General features: G+C 44.0%; 1 protein-coding gene across 5 annotated transcripts in view; it reads left to right on the top strand.

Moving 5' to 3' along the window:
• IGSF11 (immunoglobulin superfamily member 11) overlaps nucleotides 1–22,641 on the top strand; it is a 139,835-nt gene that overhangs the window by 19,888 nt on the left and 97,306 nt on the right. For 3 of the 5 annotated variants that reach the window (XM_064410221.1, XM_064410220.1, XM_064410225.1), the window contains one exon: nucleotides 1,146–1,323. The exons of 1 other annotated variant lie outside the window; for it this stretch is intronic. In XM_064410221.1, coding sequence (XP_064266291.1) covers nucleotides 1,146–1,323 — 178 coding nt within the window. Of the gene's footprint in view, nucleotides 1–1,145; nucleotides 1,324–14,788; nucleotides 15,359–22,641 lie in introns of those variants that run through there. One more of the 5 variants, XM_064410224.1, reaches the window with a different exon arrangement.

Below are 22,641 nucleotides of genomic sequence, written 5' to 3'. Positions count from 1 at the left end.
GTTCACATCTTGAAGCAAATTGATTTCCCCTCTGAGTTAGCATGAAAGCAAAGTTTTTCAGCTCTGACTATTCTACAGGTGCTTGTGCAAAATCTAATGAATGTGTTAATGTGCAATGCAAGGATGTTGCTAGGAAACTTGTGAGAGCTAAATGAGGAAATGCTGTTAATAGAGGCAAGTGGCTGGGCCTCAAAGTTTTCCTTTGCAGTCCTGCTGATGGTTATTATTATATAAACAGGGCCAATTGTGGCACTGTGTTGGGTCATCCTCTGGTGACAGCAGGTCTGCTTTAAAAGCCGTAAAAGTAAATTTTAAAAAGGGTTGACTCTTATGGGTTTTGATGTTCTTCCATCCCAGATAAGCTTTACTACACTATCTGCCTCTGTAAAGGGTGGGCAAGTGCCTTCTCTCACAATGTGCTGATGAGGACTTTGCTCTGCCTTGTTTCACTGTGCCTATTTGACACTCACTGGTGACCGATCTGAACCAGCCTGTGCAGACCTGTTTAAGCCCCAAATTGGGGCAGTGCTTTCCCAGTCAGCCTGAAAACTTTTGTGAGCTCTAGAGCACCGAGGGAAGTGATTTTTGCCTCTACTTTTTTCTGTCTCCAGTGGGTCTCTTGGAGTTTAATTCAGCTCAAAGATTACATTGAATGAGATTTTCTTCTCCTCTTTGTGGTCTTAAAATGCCTATAGAGCCAATGGCTGCACAGTTAGCAGTGACTGCTAATATCTTATGTTTGGAAGAGACCAAGAAACTTTTGGCTCAGATTGCCTGTGGGCACACTTAAATTATCTTCTCAAGTTAAGCCCTCTTGCCTTTCCCTCCTAATGGCACACTGTTTCTGCAACAAGTGTTGCTCTTCATGCCATTGCTAACCCTAAGAAACAGCCTTTTGCTTCTTCTGAAGGTTAGGGAGTGCTGAGCTTGTTCTCTTTTGGAGAAACATTAAACTGTGTATGTTATGTATTTTCCAACTGCTGAGGAAGTTTGGGCTGGCAATCCTGGCTTCCTCCCAGCTTCAGCTGTGACATTCTGCTGCTTTAGCTTTTCTCTGCCTCTTCAGTTCATAATACTTCTATTCATGTCATCACTTGTTGCATTAATTTTTATCTTGTATTTTTTTTTTTTTTTTTTTTTTTTAGAAACAGCTAGGGGAAAAATACAAACCAACTAAAGAAAGTAACAAAACTCCAGCAGCAAAGGTTTTCTTTGGATGTAACTGCTTGTTCCCTCAGCTAAGAGTGAACTGCAAGTGCCAGCTGTCAGCTGCAAAGTCTTTGCTATGGTGTGATGTGTGGATGGGAGTAAGTTGCATGCCAGGTAAGCTTTGTTTTGGAATAAGTTGACAAGGGAGTTGTTCATAATGTGTCCTGAAGTACACGTTGTATATGTAGCTCATCTTGAAGAAGCCCTGATAACCTTTTAGCCCACTGCATGCCAACTGCTGGGGGAAAAAAAAAACCAACAAAAAAACCCAACTACCCTGGAATAATGTAGTGAATTTAAAATGTTTTTTGGAAGAATTCTTCCTCCTTGGCTCCCTAGTGTTCAGATCCAAATATTCTTTTTTTTTTTTTTTAATCTTGAAGGCTTTGCAAAAGATTATCTGATATATTTTTTTCATCTCTTAGCTGGTCTAATAAAAATTAATTCCTTTCCCCAGAAACGTCTCAGCTACAGCCTAAAGAATTCACAACTACAACAATACTACTACTGTGAACAAAGTTGCCTCCATTTCAATGAATCCAACTGTGTAGAATTCAAAGGGAATTATCTGTGCAACCATTTAAAAATTACTCAAATGCATTTCTATGCAGAGAAGTCATAGCAATAAAATCTCGAGTCTTTTCAGGACATGTGTCCCCTTTGTGCAGCTGGGAACTGCCCTTCCCTAATAGCATGAGGCTCCTATTTCTATCCCTTCACAACCACCAGGCATTAAAGATGAGAGGGTTTTTGTTGTACAGGGTTTTTATGCCTAGAAAAGCATCACTTGCCCAAGGCTGAATCTGAATCTTGTCTGTCCTGAGTGGGGATAGTTTGAGGAGAAATGCCTTTGAAACCGATGAGTTATTTGTAACACTAGAATACATTTGGTGAAGATGGATTAATGGCTAGAGTACAGCTGAGCTGGTGAAAGGTACATGATTAATTCAGTTTTGACAAGACTGTATAATTTATAGCCTGGATCACACCTTCAGTTAGGCATATCACATTCTGTATTTCTACAACTGTAGAGCCTAGGAATACCAAACCTGAATGTCAGCCATAGTGTGCTCAGTGCTGTACACAAACAGAAGTACAGAAATAAAGGTACAATGTGAAAGAGAAAGAGCACACCTGAGTAATGTTGAGACTATTTTGGGAGGCAATCCTGCTCACCAGTGAAATATTGAACTATTGAAGCTTTCATGCTTAATGACTATTTCCATAAATGTCCCAGTTTCTGTCTTTGCAGCCATTCCTTCGTGAAGGCCAAGTTTGATTCCAAGGAGAAATAAGCTGAGAGGGCAGGACAAGCATTGCAAAGGCAGATGTTTAGTGATGCTGTAGATGATGTGGGGTTTGGATACCAGGGTCACCAGAATTTTCCTTATGAGGGATGTGTAGGTTCCTGCCTTCTGGTGAGCTGAAACTGTAGGACAGAATGATGGAAGAGAAAGGGAATTTGCCTGTAAATGAAGGAGTCTATCGCAGGCAGGAACAGGTTAATGTGTCTTGTTGTAGACATGACCCAAGTGATAAGGAAAGCTAGGTATACTGGAGCTTTTGGTTCCTGTAAGAACAGTAGCTGTCCTTGCTGTGGGGCCATCTCTGAACATCAAACAGCCTAGGGGAAGCAGGCTCAAAATGGACTCCAGCCCCTTTACACTGTGGGGGAGGACTGTGAAGTGGATGTCAGTGAAAATCCCATGTTGCTGTTGTGGCACTGAAGATATTGCTATCCTACCTGTAGGGCTTGTTTGGAGCTCTGCTCTGCACCTCTGGCATACCTTGGGGTTGCTGCTCACTGCAGAGCTTGTGCTCCCCTTGTTAGTGATTTCAGAAGTATCGCTGCATAAATCAATATGCAGGAAACTAACTTAGCATCTCTGCCAGGTGTCTGTTTTCCTGTAGCCTTCCCCAGTATTTCAGAGTGGATTGGTAATGAGCAGAGAGCTATATTTGTGTGGAAGTGAGATGCCAGCTCCTTAAGGATTCATTTATTGGGCTGCAGGCCAAGGAATATTTTGGCCCTTGATTGCACGTTACTTGCTGCATTTACTTAATCAAACGGGGAAGCTTTTAAACTTTCAATCCAACAACATGAATACATTATTGTACAGTCCTCTGATTTCCTTACTAGCAACATGTCAGTAATGAAAATGGGGCTAAGGAGGAAAGAATCAACAGTGTAATTTGTCTGAGTCACTCTGGGATCCAGGTATGGATAGGGACTGTGCTCTTATCTCTTTCGTAACATCAAGATCCATTTTATGAGATGCCTTAGAAAAATCTGGTTTGTAGCTGTTTGATTTCCTAGAGAAATCTAGCTGCTTTTTTTTCTCTTTTGGGAGAGGAATTCATCCTTGGAGATGACACCTCCTGGAAATCATTATAGAAAATAGTATCCGTGGTAACTGGAGCTGATATTTCTATATGCAGAAGAAATCTGTGCCATCTTAAACTGGGAGTTGATTGGATGGGGGAGGATAACTTCAGAAAAAAAAAGCTGCTTTGAAGCACTAGAGAGAGGATCAGGAGGCCATGTGAGGTGCTCAAATGTAACTTTACATACCAATAAATACAACCTTACACACTAGTGTAAGCCCAGTCCCAAATTCAGTAGTACCTGCATCATCTTTCCAATGCTGGTATGTCCACAGAAGTCTTTTTGACCTTTCCTGTCCTACAGGCACTTTAAGTTGTTAAACTGTGTTTATACAGATACTGCTGTGAGCATGCTTGCTTTGGTTAGCATGCCCTGTTAGCAGAATTAGCTTGCTGTCATCCTCTGCTGATTAAATTGGATTGAGCTGAAGTACTGGTGCAGGGAAGTAGAGGCCATTACTGCAAGAAAACAAGGAGAAGCTCAGGAAGTTGGGCTTCTTCAGCCTGGAGGAGAGAGGGGATAGGGGAACAGACAAACACCTACCTTCCAATATATATGTGAAAGTCATAAAGAAAATAGAGGTAGACCCTTTTTACTGAGGATAATTAGTGAAGTGCAGAGAAGTTTTGGAACTGGTGTCCATGTAGATTTTGAATAATTGACTGGTCAGAGCTCCAAGCGACTTAGTCTGAATTAAATTTTGACCTTACTGAAACTGTTAATTTGCTAAATTTTTTTTTTTAAGTGAGGGGTATTTGTTTTGGTGGGGTTTTTTTGGTTTTTTGATTACTTTTGCTAAACTTAGTTGACTCATAGACAACACTATTCCTTCAAAGCTTTAAGGAAAAAACCTCTCAAACTTTTTCTATATTTGAGAAGCTCAAATACAGAAGCTGAGCTGGAATCTCCTGACAAAAAGATGCAATATGAGGAGAAAACAGTTTTTGGTAAAATTTTGGTTGAAAAACTTGGTTCAGGTCTATTCTTACTTTCAGATGTGTCTAGGCAAAGTGAACAACACTGGGAACAGTAACTAGGACTCCTCAGAATGATTTCATATTCATATTCTAGTTACACCCAAGGGCCCACTGGTAATGGAGCCCCCCATAGGTTGGTCCACGTGCCTTTGAAGAACAGGCAGATGAAGAAAAAAGTGAATTTTTTATTAAGAGCTTAATTTAGCTAAATTGAGTTGAATCTGTGCTACCACACTGAAAACTCCAATTGGTTTCCTAAAAGTCTGATCCTCTGTAGCCCTCTAGCTGGGTTGGAAATGCTGTGGGTTTCCCCAGCAGACCAGGCTCTCTCTGGCTGACCAACACAAAGCTGCTACTACTTTGTATCTTTTTGGGAGCCCCTGTTTTCAAAAAGACAAACTCAGATGAGGTAATGTGCACTCTGCTCCTCATATTGATACAGTAGAGGGAAATGCAGGCATGGTGTGATAACAGAGGCCTTGAAAGGAGGGACAGAGGATGCAGCACAGAGGAGAGGCATTAGGGTGATGACAAAAGAAGTGCAGGATACCAACGTGTACATCAGCTATACAAACAGCTCACTAATGATCAGATAAAGAAATAGGGACATGAGAGATGGACAAAACAAGTATTAGAAAAAGAAGAAAAAATCAATATATGTAAGAATTCTCCATGTGTAGTAAATCTGGATGCAGTGCGGACTTGCAGGCCAAAGAAAGAGGAGTGAAATAGAAAATGTTGCTAAAAAATGTATAAACTCTGCTCCATATGAATCTTAGATGGAGGAGGGAGAATATATCAGCATTATGTTCTTCCCTGCAAAGAGAAAAATGGGATGTTTTCCAGGAAGCGTGGAAACTGATTTCAACTCTATTATTACTCAGACTTTTTCCAGATAATAGTTTTTATTTTTTTGCATCTAATAATTAGGTTTAGGTAAATAATATTTCTTAATTAGACTGTTATGATTTCAATTGCACTAACAGTAAATTCCTAGGTTTGTATATAATGTTTCTTTATTGTCTGCAAGAAAGGATTTGATTGTAACTGTGCCACTCAGCAGAATCACAGAATCATTTAGGTTGGACTGCCAAGATCATTGAGTCCAACCTTTGACTAAACAACCTTGTCAACTAAACCATGGTGCAAAGTGCCATATCCAATTTTTTCTAAAACACCTCTGGAGTGGTGAGTCCACCACTTCCCTGGGCAGCCCATTCTGATGCTTGACAATCCTTTCTCCGTTGCTTCTCCCTGTGAAAGGGACATCTTACTGATGGCCAACCTGAACCTCCTCTGGCACAGCTTTAAGGCTGTGTCCTCTCCTGTTGCTGGTTGCCTGAGAGAAGAAGCTGACCCCTACCTGGCTGCAGACTTCTTTCAGGGAGTTGTAGAGAGTGTTAAGGTCACCCCTGAGCCTCCTTTTCTCCAGGATAAACACCTGCTGCTCCCTCAGCCACTCCTCATACCACTCACTCTCTAGACCCTTCCCCAGCTCCGTTGCCCTTCTCTGGGCACTCTCCAGCACCTCAATGTCCTTCTTGCAGTCAGGGGCCCAGAACTGGGCACAGCACTCAAGGTGCAGCGTCACCAGTGCCAAGCACAGGGGGACCATCACTGCAGTGGTCCTGCTGGCCACACTGTTGCTGACACAGGCCAGGATGCCATTGGCCTTCTGGGTCACTTGGGCACACACTGGCTCATGTGCAGCCACTGTTGACCAGCACCACCAGATCCTTTTCCATCCACTTCCCTTTCCATCCATGACAGCTTTCCATCCACTCTTCCCCAGGCCTGTAATACTGCCTGGGGTTGCTGTGACCAATGTGCAGGACCTGGCACTTGGCCTTGTGAGCAGGTGAGTGATAGCCATGAAAAAAATGAAAAAGAAACAATGAATAAAAGAAGGAATAACTTCCTTAGGCATCCACCATAAGACCTTCTCCTTCTCTTCCAACTTGTGGTATTCTGTAAGACCAAGCTCCTGTTGTGATGTTTTCTGGATAAGCCAGTAAGTGAGAGATATCAACCACAAGTCAGTTGGCACTAGGGGAAATTTTCCTCTAAAGCAGGCATCAAACAGACTTCTAAGTTACTGCCTCTTCTAGTCCAGTTCTGAACTCAGTGATGCGTCTTTATTTCCTTTCTCTTAATGTGAGAGGGTCACTGTTATGATTCCTGGAGACTTCATTTCTCCCTGCAGCATCTATGCTCATTCTTGGCTGTACTGCAGCAACAGCTACAAAACCCAGAAATAGTTTTGTCGGTGTGACCTATTCTGTCCCAGACCATTTTGCTAAAATAAGCAAAAAGAAAGGCAACTGGTGTAATGTGTTTTGTACTGCTGAGTGAGGCACCTTGCTGAGACTGCTGCTCTCATTTCTCATACTGTAACCATCTACGTTGAAAGCATTCATTGCCATTCACCTTTAGGAGTTTAATTTGCATAATCATTTTTTCTTGCAGGGCTTCAGAATTGGCTGATCTGGACTCTCCACTTCAAAATATCTTAACTGTGCTTTTCAATATGCACACAATGCTGTGAGCTAGAACAAAACGATCTTGTTGTGTTACCATAGAGACACCCAGGGTCTAGGAAGGGTTCCTGCTTGAAATCTTACTGTTAAAGGGACAAGGGCTGTTAAAATTTGATGAAGGGCTTAATCCTTGGCCAGGCACTGGTATAAATCAGTACCACCAGGGTGAAATGAACTGGCGGTCCCAATGCAGTGCTTTACAGACAACTCCTTCCAGTCCAACTGGCCCAAAAGGGGCTGTTGTCCTGGTAGACTCAGAGAAAAAAAAAATAATAAAAGAGGTGGAGGGAGCAGGGGAAAGGTCCAGGAAATTAACTTGGAAATGCTGAATCACTTTGTGCTTTTTCTTCATTTCCCCCCCTCTTGTTTTGATTTGAGTTCTAATTAAAAGGTTTTCCTTTGCACTTAGACAACTCAACTTTGCTTTTTAAGCATACATTTTTTAAGCACCACTAAATGAAGGCAGGCATGAGGGAAGGTGCAGGGCTGACAACTCTGCTCTGGAGACTGAAGTCCTGCATTCACAATTAAAGGCAAGTGGTGGGACTATAGCTGCATTCCTGTGTTGTCCTGGAGAAAACAAGATATGGACTGAGAGGACACTACCTTCCATGACCCTGTAGAGTTTTTTGTGTTGGTGTGGTAGTTGCCAGTTATAATGACCATTTTGTGCAATGTAGGGAGGAGAAAATGCCTTGCTACGTACATAAAGGGAAGCAGAAGTTGGTTGTGAATAGACTCACCAAAAAACCTTCTGGCATTTTTGTTTACTTGGGACCACAGTGTCTGGGCTGCTTATGTGAGCATCAAAATGGTGCTTAAGAGTCCTACTTGCCAACTTATTTAAAATTCTAGTGCAAAATGGAGAGAGACTCTATGCTCTGACCCATGTTAGTTAATTGGTGTTGACCCTGGAGTTAAAATCCTCAAATGAGCATTAGAAAGAGCATTGGTGAACATGTCTTGAAAATTCTACTTTTGTCATTGTCTGACAGTGGTGGGAGGTGCAGATCTGCCTTATGTTATACACGGAGCTATTTTCTAACTCTCCAACAGTGGCTGTTGATTCAGTTCCATAAGACATTCTGGCTCTTAAGTCTGGTGAGGGCAGAGTTTAATCCTTCCTGCTGTCCTTAAGTCAGCTCTGATGACTTCTTCCTCTGGCTTAAATCCTGGCTCTGATGGACTCACTTGATGACTGTTTCATTATGTAGAGAATGGTAGGGTTTCTAGGAGAAGAGAAGTTCTGCTCTCTGTGTTTTTGCTGTGAAACAAATCCTTTCTGGCCCAGGCAAAAGTGAATTAAGTACACCCTGCCTTGCACAGGCATCCACGTCATATGGTGCCAATGCAGGATGTTCAGCAGAGCTAAATTTGTGCGCAACCAGGACACTATTAACCCTTCAGGTGCTCTATACTCTCAATAAATACTGTGACCCATGGCTAGCACTAGGCAACAGCAAGAAATGCTGTCAGTAATAGCTTGGGAACTTGCATTCCTATCAGCAGTGATTTAGAGAATGGTCTGGACTTCTTGCAGGACAGATGAAAGGAAGATCAGCTGGCATGGGCTCTGAGCAGCTTCCCAGCAGCCTAGCAAATTCTGCAACAAGGAGAGATTTGAGTCTGAAGTGGAGCATGGGAAATCAGAAATGATAGCCAGCAGGTCATGTCAAAGTGCAAGCTTAGTTTTGTTCTGATATTACTTCATTCTTATGTTGCTTCTAAACAGAAGACTACATTTGCTGTCACATGGCTGCTGAGATTTTGTAGGAGTCACCCTTGGAATGATGTTGGCTCCCTGTGTTGAAGGACTAAGTCAGACTCAGAAGATGCTGAACATTTGTCCCATGAAAACACTGAGGAGGGGGGTTGAGGTGTATTTAACAGCCATTTCAGTGTGGTGGTAATAAGTACCATCATGCTTTATAGGGCAGAAACCTTGCCCAAACTGGCCTTTAGGCCACTATCATGTATCCCCCTCATCATTGCATAGGTCACCTGTCTCATCCAGGGGTACATTGCACTGTGGATACCAAAGATCTGAACTCCCTCCTCCATCAGTCCAAGAGAGATGCTTTGCTCTACTGCAGAGTAACATAGACACTGCTGTGGTAGACACTGCTGTGGTCCCTGAGCCAAGCAACCATCTGGAACTGGAAACAGTCCTAAAGGTGTTAGAGAGATACCTACACTGCTTCTATGAGCTTGGAAAGTTGGCGTTTGCTGCATGTGGATCATCCTGTCCCGTTCTCTTCAAACTGTCCTGTATAGCCCAAGGGTTTTCACCACAGCGTGAGATATCTGGCCTTTGTGGGTAATTTTGTTGATTAAAAGTTATTTTTGCAAGTTATTGATACAGGCATCATTAGTGATACCAAAATTAAGAGAAGTGACCGTATGTCCACTGGCCTCAAGGATTTGAGCCTCAAGGATTTGAGCCTCTTGTGTTTCTGGATTCCTTATCCATTTTCAGTTCTCATTGGAAAAGCAAGTAAGAGGCTGAAAAAACATTATGTGTGGTTACTAGTTTCTAACGAACATCAGAGAGTTAAGAAATGCAGAAAACTGCAATATCTTTTATTAGACCAGCAGATGTAATAAGAAAAAAAACAGATTAGTTTTCAAGCATGGAAACTCTTCTTCAGGTCAATGTGCCCAAAAGCGTGTTGGTATTTTCAGCTACATCAGCTGGGCTAGTAAAAGTTATTGCTTCTCCATAGAAGTTATTGCCCTCACATATCTTTAGACCATCACAGCCACAGCAACACTGCTACGAAACAAGATTCTCAAAGACCCATTTTGTATCGCAACTACAGGAATACATCCACATGAGTCCTAACTTTAGTGTATTTCTCCTCAATTTTGTCATCTATTTATTTTCTGTCACAGCTGTGTGTAATAAATTTCAGCAGTTCTGAGAAAAAAAAAGGAAGAGTGATTGATTTCCATTTTCTGGGCTTTATGGGGTGTGCTACTTAGAAGAGTTGTCATTACCACCATTTGCTGGTGTTTAGTGGAAGATTTAATTCACCTACTGTAATGATTTGGGGAAATCTGTCGATGTACAGTTTAGGAAGTTGTTATGTAAATGACAGCATTATGAAATGCTTTTATGTGGATGCAGCATCTCCTGTTTCCTAAGAGGGGTGGCAGTGTGTGTCTGACAGGGTACAATGGACAGTTGTTAACCACAGCAAGAACAGCGTGTCCAAAGAAAGATTTAGTCAGAGCCTTGGGGACTAATTTGTTTCAAACATGTCTGCATGCTCCGGATTTGGGGGAGTGAGTGAGAGATGTAGGATTTCAAAATATTAAATTAAAAGCTTTGGTTTTGTAGACACCACAACACTGGGGGACTTTGGGCAGGAGAAGAGGGGAGAGAGGAAGATATTGTAACTGAGGACGTTTGCTTTTACTGTGGGGACAGCCAAGAAGAACTCAGGAGATGTAAAAATATGCAGAGTTGGTTAGATTGTTGATTATCTCAAAGTGTGTTGGGATACTCCAGGATAGTCAGAAATTGTGTGCATGGGGTGCATAGAAATTTATTCCCCACACTACTGTGGAAGGGAGTGCCTCGCAGTGCAGTAAGCAAAATCAGCATGTCACAGGTACTACAGGCCTGAGATGACAAAACCAGCCAGACCAGAGTGGCCACGAGGATAGAAAGATCTAGGGGAAGCAGTGCCTCAGCCCAGCTCCTGCAGTTTTGCTGTGTGGCTCTCTGCCCATGAAGTGGGGACAGCAGAGAGAGATGGCTCTTGATGTATGGGTCAAAGTGGCCTTGGAGAAAGAAACAATGCAATGGCCTACTTCAGTGCTGAGAAGTTTGAAAGTACGCCTAATCCACCCGGGTTTCCATGGACACATCCGCTCCTGCCATCTGGCATCGAAGGAGTGTGGAAATTTGCTTCTTGTTTCAGGGCTGGTTTCCCTCAGATATTCCTGAGGTCTCACTACGTGGCTGACATGCAAGCATAGGCCATTGCTGTGCCAGGGATCAGGTTATCCTGACCAACACAAGGACAGGGCTATGTGGAAAGCCTATGCTGGCCGTACATTGGATTCACAGTACCTGCACTGGACTGCACTTGATACTGGACAGTGAGGGCACATCTCCCTGCTGATGCTCCTTCTTGTTCTACTATGCAGGCTTTCAAAAGCACAAACCTTTACACTTGGGGCAGTATTCCCACATAACCAGTCCTGTGGCAAATAGAAAAAAAACAACTGCGATAGATGAGTTGACAGGGTTATCACTGTTTTTTCTTCTATTTAGTGACCTCTGTTTTGTATACACAGGCGTTCAGCAAGATAAATCTAGGGTTTTGTTTGAATTCGTTTTATTGAGAAGGTACAGACATAGTTAATTGGGTATATATTTGAAGGCCTGTCATATTTCTTCTCAGATAGGATTAAAACAGTTCAATCTGCAAACTCTATTTCATCTGTCAAAGGGAGATAACCAATTCCACAGACTGAAGTTATTAATGATCATCTGAGTGAATTTTATCCATCTTTTTATATCTTGGAAGGACACCTCACTGAAGCTGATTTTGATCAATTTGTAAGCAATGTCACCTTCAATAAATTCCCATTTGACAATAGATAACCCAGTAACAAGCTGGGAGACAGCAATGGTGATGTAAGACCTGGCATCTATTGCAGCCCTTGAACCCAACTGCATCCCCACTTGATTTTTAGAGCCATGTTAAGGCAAAAGGGGAAAAAGCATCATCCTGGAAAAAAGCTTTCTTTTCAAATTTGACTCACAAAGATGTTTTTCATTGAGACATGAGAATTACATTACTTATCATAATTCTTTTAAAAGAAAATGGTGGGAGTGGTTCCTTTCTTTCTTTTTTTCTCTCTCTTTTTTTTTTTTACTATCCTTGCCCAGCCTAGCATGCACAATCTTGGAAGCATCTTGGCCCTTCAATTAAAGGATCCTGTGTGTGTTCTTCTGAGCAATGTACTACAACTGAGTCCTGCAGTGGTTATCTGCCAGCATCTGATGACTGGGATACGTCAAAGCACATCTCCTCTATCCATGATGTACTATTCCATTGATGCCGAGGAAGAGGTATAGACGCTCACTGGTGGGAAAATAGACTGATAGAGCAGCAAATATCTATGTTCAAGGCTCTAGTATCCAACAGGCTGGAGTGTGCTGCACTTGCTGGATAAATAGTTGGCATAAGCCTAATATTTTGGGGAAGGCTCAAGGACAGCTAAAGTGGAAATTCAGAGTTCCAGGAACAGTATCTTCTCGGCCATGTCCTTTCTGTACAATCTGCAACCTATTTTTGGAAGTGGTGATAAGGTGAAGAGGGAGCCAGAGTGAGAGGACTGACTGGTACATCTGAAGATTATTATTCCCTGTGGCTGCTCCATCCTTCTGGAGTGTGGCCACAGATTGTTCTTGCAGTTGCTGCAAGAAGCAGCTAAAGTCACTTGCTGTGTCACTGTGGTTTGTAGGTATGGTACAGTATCTGCTGTGGTGACCAGGTCTGAAAGCTGATTAAAATGCTTCCTGATCCTAGCAGCTTGCATCAGGAGGGAGTCATTTGGGTCCATTTTGGGCAGAAGTGCTTTCTCTGACCACCAGGCTCTCAATTCACATTATGCTCACTGCACTTTTTAGGAAGCACATTAATTCATTTACTGTACAGGGTGAACTGATCTTTGCTGTTTACCTGCCAGCTGATGCACAGCAGGATGCAAGGAACAGTCCAAAGTGAGCTGGGATGGCATTTGCTAAATGCAGTGTGTCCTTATACTAAAAAACACACTTATTTCCATTAGGTCAAGACAGCTTCCAAGTCTTGGCAGATCAGGAAGGCAGTGCGGCAGTCCTAGGGAAGAGTATGCAATTTTTCTTGTTTTCACTTGATTTGTCTTTGCATCTTTTCATTCTTGGAAGTGATCTGCAGGAGTAAGGGCAGTGGCAGGCCTCTGTGCCAAACATGCTCTGTGCTCTCTGCCCTTGGCTTTGCTGAAGAAGGTTATGTTTGGCAAGAAATGTTCGTGGGCCTTCATTGTAAGTGAACGTGTGGACATACTTGTATTCCTCAAGATGGTCCCTGTGTGTATGCACAAGGATGGAGGTTTCCTGGAACTGCTTCTGATCATAAAATCATCATTTTCCTTTGTCCTTTGCTTGATGAAAAAACACAGCAAGTCAGCTGGAGCAAAGAGAAGCAGTCCAAGAGAGTCTGAGAAAACTTCAATTCCCATATTGCCACAGAATGAGGGGAACAGCTGGGCTATGACTCTCCCTTTGATACTTTTCTGAAGTGTTATGCTTCAGCTGCTTGAGCCTTTGCCAGGAGCTGGCTCCTTAATGGAGCAAAACCCTCTTTTAGTCTGCCTGCTCATGGCAGGGCTGGGGTGGAGGGTGCTTTGCAAGACTGCTAGAACTGTCATAACACCTGTGTCATCAGGTTTGATGTTGGAGAACATGCAGGAGGCACCAGACCTACCTGAAAAGAGGGTACCAGAGGGTATGTCCCCTGAATCACCATGTGATGCCTTCTCTCCTCTCTGAGCCACCACTTGCTGAACGAAATCCCAGCCCATGTGGCAATGAGCAATTTTGCTGCCTGATAAGGGTAGGTCAACCATTGCTTCTTGTAAACAGAGTTAGTAGTTTTATTTCAGAACTAATTTCACCCTGGACTGCTGGGGTGACATTTTTACCTAGTCTTCTGATAGAAGTTAGCCAAAGCTTGATGCTGGGCAAGGCAGAGCTTAAACTAGGCTAACCAAGGCTGGTGAGATGGTAGTTAGCTTTCTACATACTGTTAGTATGGTCACCAGCTTGCTTTTTTTGTCATGATTCTTAAAGTAATTTCTGTTTTTCTACCCCTTAGACTTTTCCTTGCCATCTTCACTCCTGGGTGCAGCTCTCCCCCATCCCTCTTCACAGGGGTAGTGCAGCCATGTAAAGGTCAGAACACCTTTTGAGGCACTGAGGAGGCAGAAATCTGAACAGTGCTGAGCAATAGGGTAGTCTGGGCAGGGGGATGCTCCCAGGGACTGTGGCTGGGAAGGAGGTGGGGAGAAGCATGACAAGATGGATTTGTTGCCTGCAGGATGCAAAAGCTGCAATAACTGTGCTTTGGTGGGGAGGAAACGTTGAGTGGGGGAAAGAAGCCATTGGACATTTGACAGAGTTGTTAGAGAGTTTTCCTTGTCAAACCACGTATTTTCACAAAGCAAAACTACCGTGATCAGACTTAGACAGGGAGCTGGCTGTGCGCAGGGAATCATTCTGTGCAAGCTTTCTGCTCTATCCTTTCCCCAGAAGATCACCCTAAATTCATGAAGGGCTCCTTTCCTCCTTTTCTACCCTCTACATACACACTTGATGTGTGCTGATTTTCAACTGATTAATTTTTCTGCGCAGCCTTAAAAACTGCACTGACTTAAGCTTGTGACACAACTTGTTGGCGATTCCTGCATTACACAGTATTGCAGTTCCCCAACTCCAAGAACTGCCTCACACCCTTTGGAGATACCTTGGTTGGTTTTATAGGAGTGTGGAATGCTCGTGTTTCCCAGGCTCCTGCATGGCGGAGTTAGGGTGGTTCATACCTTTGCAGTGTTTATACCGTGCTCTGCAGCGGTGACCAGTCCCATGCAGACCATCCCAAATATTTTGCTGTGTGCTGCCGCTGTCGTCTCCAATGCAGCTGTAGGCAGGCTCCGGAAAGAAGAAGCCCCCACGCTGCCGCGATGATCCGGAGGAGCGGTGGGGGTGCAGTCTCCAGCCCTGCGCTGGACCGCACCTCCTCACCCTGGCCCGTGTAGCATCCCTACGGATGCAGCGGCGCCGGGTTGGCGGGGAAGGGGAGGAAGGGGGAACCCCCAATTTGCGCGGAGAGAGGCGGAGGGTGGTGGGACGTGCCGCTGCGCGCCGGGACGGTGCCGCGCGGGGGGTGACAGCCGCAGCCCGGCGGGTTGCGGGGGCGGCTCGGGGCCGCCAGGCTGCGCTCTCGGTCCGGCGGCCGCGCCTGCCGCCCTCCCCGGGCGATCGGGGCTTGGGGCACGGCGGAGCCTCGCCGCGAGCGGGCGGTCCCGGGACGGCGGCGGCACCACCGGCGGCGGCACCTGCGGCGGCGGGGAAAGGCAGGGCTCGGCGGCCCGCTCCGCGCCCCTCGCCCGGCCCGGCATGACGCGGCGGCGCCCCGGCGGCGGCGGGAGGTGGGTGCCGGCAGCCCTGGCCGCGCTCCTGGCCCTGAGAGGTGAGTGCTGCACGGGCGGAGCGGGGCGCGGCAGCCGCGCACGGGGCATCGCCCTGGGGCCGCGGGGTCGCCGCAGCCGCTGCCACGGCGGTGCCCCGCGCGTGGGGAAGTTTTGATTGCGGTCCCGCCGGTGATGCTCGGGAATGCGGCGGCAGGCGAGGGCTTTTGCAGGCAGGCGTGGGGAAGGAGCGCTGCTCTGCTCGGCTCCTTCTGCTGCCTCCGCTGCACCATCCTCCCTACTATTCTTATATATGCATATTTTATTGAATTTTATTTTTTTTACGGTGCCGTAAAACTTGCTTGAAACTGGGCTTCACGTTAGGCTCAGTTGTCTGGGCCTAGCACCTTGGTAAGCTCACCTGTGTGGGAAACTCTGGTCTATCCCTGAGGCCCTGAGGCAGCAGGGAACTTTCCGCAGAGATGGTGACAGGCTGCTCAGAGCCCCCTGTGTCCCCCCCATCCTCTCCTCTGCCTCCTCCTTCCAGGCACACGGCGCGCCGCTTCAGCTCTAAGATACGTGCCTGCCCCCGGGGACGTGGGGACTCCAGCACCTCCCGCCCCCTATAGCCCTTCCGAAATAAGGTGTGTTCCCTGGTCTCTGTGCGGAGAGGAAACAAATTGCATATGACAAATGCTACTCACATCACTTAGTGCATTGCCGGGGAGCACCAGGAGGTGCTGCATTAAGGGCAGCAGAAGAAGCTACCAAGTGCAAGATGTTCAGACTCATCTGTTGATCAGGTGGCAATGCCTCCTTTCAAGTAATGCTAAACTTTAGAGCAGCCTGCTCGGTTATGGTTTACAGAGGTCCACATGGCAATTTTCTTAAGGCCTGGCCTTTATTGCAGACACTCGCTAAGCAGTTTTGCAGAGCTCAGCTCAGCAGTGAGCAGCCCACAGCTTTGAGGCAGCTGGGCCACTTTCACTGCTGGGAAACTTGCTGCAAGAGGTCCCTGAGACAGCGGGTGGACAGTAAGAAACGATGGGATCTCCCATGAGAAGACCAGAGATGTCTCAGCAAGGTCTAGATGAAACCTCCTCACAGTCGGGATCTGGGTGGAGTCTGCTACTTGTGTGGCTGTGCCAAGCTGTCACTTGTCCTGTGAGGCACAGCAGGCTTTCCCCTCTACCCAGGACTTGGTTAGAAACAAGTCCTGTGATGGATAAATGAACTTTTCACAAATGCCTCAGCCTCAAATGCACCCTGCATTTCTGTCCTCAGAAAATGTTTGGGAGTCTGAGGCTCATGCATTAAGTGGAAATTGCACCTGCTGACTTCAAAGAGATGAATTATGGAAAAAAATAAAGTTTATTAGCATTAAGTTGAAAGAAATAATCTCAGCTTTCATACTTCACACTATTGACTTGTTTTTTGTCCTTTTCCCAATCTGGTAAGCAAGTTCAATTATTTTCAGGTTCTCAGTGCTACAGGTTTTTTTGCATGCAGACATTACAAGGGTGTAAATGTCTATGGAGTTACTGGACTTGCTCCAGTAAGAGGTATATAAGTGGCAAAGTCCTTCTGTTGATGTGATATCACTGCAAAAACATACAACAATAATCAGATATAAGGTTAAAATTGAAGGGGTATTTAATCATCATTTTAAGCAGAAAGATTTACTCAATATTTACTTTTTTTTTTTTTTTTTTTTTTTTTTTTTGGTTGAGGGCACACAAAGACAGTGACATTGAAGAGAACTAGATGTGAAAACACACTTTTCCGTGAAATATTTGTCTGCAATAGTGTAATGGTTTTTCTTGCAATTTCCTTTAAGGCTTCATAGGTACCTGAATGAAACACCTATGTCTCAAGCTTGGCTTTTTTATTTTGTCTTAGGAAAAGTCTTTGGAAGATGGTGGTAGATGAAAATAGCTGTGGTACACAGTTATTTCTGTGGTACACAGCATGGCCATATTTTCAGTGGTTCTTGAGTTTGAAAAGAAAACATTGTAAGGGATAAGGAACAGACATCCATCCAGGAAAGCTGAAATTAAATTGGGAGAGTTTTTTCTAAACAACATTTGCAGAAGATTAGTAAGTGTGTTTCTGCTCTGGGCTGCCAAGTATGGTTACGAAGAGTGATTTTTAAAATTTTTTTCCCCTTTTTGAGATTTCAGACTGATTTAGAAGACAGAAGAAAAATGAGGGGTCATATGCAAAGTGATTCCTAAATGAAAAGTAAGATTTAAAAGTAGAAGGATCTGAAACTGTAAAAGTGTATAATCAGGCAAAATAGTTAATGCCAAAAAAATGAAAGTTGGGGAAAAAAGACCTTGGAGGTCATTTCATCATTCTCACACTTTATACCTACAATAAAGTAAAATCAGACTTCATAGTGATATTTAAGTCAATTATTATAGTGCCATTTCCTTATGTTGTTTTGCAGTTTGTAGAATGACAATTATTCTTTGTAACTGGTGCTAGTTGCCTATTTTCTGGGCCTATTATATCCATGTTTAATGGTCTTAGGCAAAGGGCAGCATCTTTGTCTTCCCTCTAAAACATTATAAGCGTAATAATTTTTTGTGAAAATAATATTTTCCCAGGAGAAATTTAGGGAAATAAAGGAGGGAATTCTCTTTAGAGCTTTGAAACCAAACCTGGGATTGCTAATCAATCCTCCTATGTTTCCAGAAATAGCATCCTGCAAATTGTCAAATGTGGTAGAAATCACACATCGGGTACAGTCAGAGTGCAGAACTGACGTGTTTTTTAACTGCATGGTGTTTGGATCCTGTGACACAGAATTGCAACAGGTGAGATTTCAGTGTGTTACAGTCCACTGCAGATGGATCTTGCGAGACCAGGGGGTGAGGGTGCCTGGCTGTAGTGGATTAATGCAACAGCAGGTCTACAACTCCTCACGTGACTTTTTGGAGTCGCCCTCCTGTCGGTCCAAGGTTCTCACACCTGAAACTCTTTTGGCCTTGCAGCACCCTTGTCCTACCCACCCGTGCTTCCCAGCCCTGCACCAGGTCCTCAGCCCTAGAAAGGGAGTACTGTCTCAGTCCCTTGCCCTTCCATGCTTTTGCAGGGGTTTTTTTGTTTGTTTGTTTTTGGTTTTTTTTTTTTGGAACAGATTGCCATTTGTGTCAAGCTGTGTGGTTTTGTGACGTGTAGATAAATCATTTTGCTTGTGACCTGACCTTGGTCCCCAGCGGTAGGCACAGATGCATTAACTACTTCTTTTTGAAGTGGGCATCACTCCCTTATTTTGGAAACCAATTCTTTATCTCTGTTTCTTCAGTATTGCCTAAACTGCAATTTTCTTTTTATAAGATTCTGTTCTCAAGGGATCTCAGAGTGCCTCAGGAGCAGCTATATTTAGTTGCTCAGTAGTAATATGGATATACAAAGTATGGTATAAACAACTCTTTAACTTAGGAAACTTAGGAATTATTTTTCCTACCTTCTTGGGGGAGTAGTGTTTTTATTCTTGTACCAATAGTACAGATGGAGGAAGCAAGACTCAGAGAGACATTGTGACCCACTGAAGGTCAGTGGATGCTGGTAGTAATCTTGAGTGTCTTGGAACAAACTGTAACCACAGGAGGATGCTTAAATTTATGCAGCAGGTTAAGCAATAATGTAATGGTCCTCTTTAGGGATGTTCACTACTAAATTGTGGTGAGTCATCTATATTTAGCAGGATGCTACTATCATCGTGCTTTTTAAGTAAAGTGCTTTTAACACAGTTTATTTCAAGGAGAAGTGCATGCACTGAAAATCTGTTCTTTGTAGTTTCCTTCTTGTGGAGCATTAATGCTGCCTTCCCTTTTGTAAGTGTTCAGAGAAAATTTTAGCTCCTGGTTGTTTAACAGACAGCACTGTAACAAAGACAGTTCTCTGGTTATTACTACCTTGTGTTTGTATAGTTATTTATGAACATTACCCAATTGAGAGTCTCCAAACTTACTTTGTGAGGGCAGTCAGTTTGATTTATAGCATGGAAAACTGATGTGTGCAGAGATGAAATGATTTTCTTGCTGTCAGGTAGGACATTTGCCCAGCCTCTCCTTTAGAGAATTACAGGGCTTCTGGTCATATGCCTCCCTATTTTATTCTTGCAACTGTTTCATGTCTTGTGCACCAGGGAGAAAGGACATAATTTTTAACTCTGCAGAGTGAACTTTTAAGTGTTTTTTTGAGTTTTTTTTTTTCTTATAAGTTTTCATCTTTGCTTTTGGATGTCACTTATGTCCTGGCTTCTGCCTTTTTTTTTTTTTTTCAGTGCTTGAGCTGGGCTGCTCTGTTTCATCAGGACTGAGGAATTTGGCTTCATTCTAAATGGAAGTAGAAGTCAAATGCTTTGATGGTTTTGAAAGGAAATTTTTGAGAGAAATTCTGTCTTAGGACACTGATATTTTGTTTCTTTGGGGAGTTGTATTGTTACAATACAAGGAAGTACCCTAAGCAAAAAGATGATTTGATGTGAAAAGTCAACATTTTTCATCCCAAAGATGCTTAAATTGGATGTTTCTGTATTTTTGATTTTTTTTCCTTCCTGTTTTTCTTTAGAAACCCAGTTATGATTTTACAAAGTGTCCCATGTTTGATAAGTTTTGGTTTAGTGGAAGTAACTTCAGTAAAGCGTTAATGGTTGCTGCTTTTTATTTCCACAGGGCAGTTAAAAAGAACTGTGATAAAAACCAGCTTGCAGCAGTTGGTGGTACCTGTGCACAGTCTTTGCCCATTATTTTTGCCATCTTGACACATGTATGCAAACACCACGTACATGCATATGTGGCACTGCTCTTGTTCTTTCCTTATTCATTGTGCTGCAGAGCATTGTACTGAAAAAGTCAAGTTTCTATTTAAGAAATACAGCAAATATTTGTTAATATTTGTTTCCCCTTCTGGAACAGTCACTGGAGAAATCAGAACAGGACTAGCAGGTTGAGCTTAGTCCCTTATTATTTGTGCATGTGCAGAGCCACAGCTCTCCTCCTGGCAGCATAGCAGTACTTGTACATTTGCATCTCTGCATGAAGCTAATTTCAAGTGTAATTTTGGTATTATGCTGATCAGATTGCTTATTTAGGGACAAAAACTTGTGCAGTTATTTTCTCATACTCTCATTAGCCAACCTAGCTATGAGAACATGAACTTCTGCTTCACAAGCATCAGCAGGAGAAAGCCAGTGTCTGAATTCCACTTATTCCAGTTGCCTCTAGTCTTTGATTTTTCCAGGAGTGCTGAAGGCAGGAGTGCTGTTTGTGGGGAGGCAATGACACCCTCTTTACAATCTCTGATGCATTTCTGCAGCAGCCTATCTAAGCAGTCCTGGGCCAGGTCAGCCCGCTGGTCTCTGCTGCTATGGCCAAATCTGGATGCTCCAATGGGAGGTGCCAAAACCTCCTCAGTGAGAAATTGGTGCCAGACATTTAGCAAAAAGGAGTCTGGTGTCATGTCTGTGCTACAAGTTGCCCTAGGAGTAGGCTGGTGTATGCATTGCTCTGGACTTCAATGCCTACAAAACCCAATTTTCTCTTAATGTTATAGCATGTCCTCACTCCACTTCCTTGCCATAAAATGAATTAAGTCATATGTATTCCTTCTACCGATGTATAGCGAATAAAGCATCCATCTCCTCCCTTTCCTCAGGCAAGCCCCCCCACTTGCAAAGCAGCAGACGTAAAACTTCCCCCTTGCCAAGGGGCCAGGAGGAGCTGGGCTCACCGAGCCCCCTGGTGCCGTGCCCTCAGCTGGTGTCCAGCAGGGTGGGTGTGCAGTGGCCCTGGACACACCAACCCCTTGGCCTCCTGAGCAGAGGGGCTGCGGGTGGGCTCCAGGCTCAGCTCTCCCTCTGCCCAGCACATCAACAACCTCTGCCAGGAGCAAGTGGGTTGGCACACCCTCTCTGCAGGCCCACTGTGGGGATTACTTCCTAATCCCCACTAATTAGAAGTTGGCTAGTGCCTGGAAGCATGCTTTTTCCATTCTACTTTTTGGGGTTTTTTTTGTTCTACCTGATGTATCTGTGGATGTTCCCAGTATTCTTATAAATGCATGGGCTTCTGTGATTTGTGCTGAGCTCTTGACTTGACTTTAACATGGGCTAATCATTCCTGGTGGTTAATTATTGGCTGTGCTTAAAAGAAGCAGAAAAAGTAAAAACAGAAAAGGCAAAGAACTATATTTTCCTTATGGCTAGTCATGTTTCCTGCTCTTCAGTTATGTTGAACAACCTTTCTTTTTTTCTCTTGAAACAACAAACAAACACAAAAAGCCCACAAGCAAACAAAACTCACAGAGATGTACCTGTTTCACTTCTTCATTCCCATTTGATAATTTCTTTCTATTTAACTCATCTCCAAGTTAAATTGTCTCAATTTTAACAGTGTTTAACCATTAGGCATTTTTGACTGGTGAATGACAAAACCTTTCTCTACCTTCTGCATTTTCAAATGTGCCATGCAGAAGTAACCACAGCAATTCCAGCTGAGGGTGCACTTTCAGTGTTCATGGTGGAATTAGAATACTTCCTGCATCCTTCTTTTCAGCCTGTGCCTTTAGACACCCTGACAGCTTGCTTGCTTCTTTGACCACCGTTGTATGTTGAACAGATGTTTTCATTGAGCCGTTCACAGTGATACCAAGATATTTTTCTCAAGCGATTACATTTGAATTAGAGCCCCATGGTATATGAGTAGTTCAGATTATTCTCTCAAGTTCTTATTACTGTCCGTTTGGTAATGTTGAATTTCATCCTGCATTATGCTGCCCACTTGCTGAGCTTTGTGAGATCCCTTGGAAGTCTCTCTCAATCTTCTTTTGTCTCAGCCAGCCCAAATCACTTTGCCAGCTTCCTGTCTCTCTTCCAGATATTAAGGAATAGATTAAACCACCCCAGAACTGGTTAGAAACCTGGGGGTAATCCCTTGTAATCAGGGCCAGAGCAAGGGCAGGGGGAGAGGGTCTCCCGTGCCTCTGAGCCTGGGCACTGAGTGGGGCAGCAGCTCCGGACTCAGCCTGACCTCAGCTGGCCTGAACCCCACTGGGGGCAAGGCAAGGGGAGGAGTTCCCATGCCAGGCAAGCAGGGGACAGGTCTGGCAGTGGACTGGCATCCTGCCCAGAACAGTTTAGCAGGTGCACTTTGAAGTGACAGAAAATTAATTACTTTGTCCTGTCCTTTTCCTTCCAAAATTAGAGTGGATTGCAGGGCCACAAGTTCCCCTGAGCAGAGATCAAGCTGGTTTGTCTCTTATTGTGTACCTTTATGGGCTTAGGGTACTGGGCTGGTTTAACCAAGCCCTGCTGACACTTCCAGGTTAGCCTGTA

This window comes from Passer domesticus, chromosome 2 (assembly GCF_036417665.1).
Source record: "Passer domesticus isolate bPasDom1 chromosome 2, bPasDom1.hap1, whole genome shotgun sequence".
Lineage (NCBI taxonomy): Eukaryota > Metazoa > Chordata > Aves > Passeriformes > Passeridae > Passer > Passer domesticus.
This window is presented reverse-complemented; position numbering and strand designations above follow the sequence as displayed.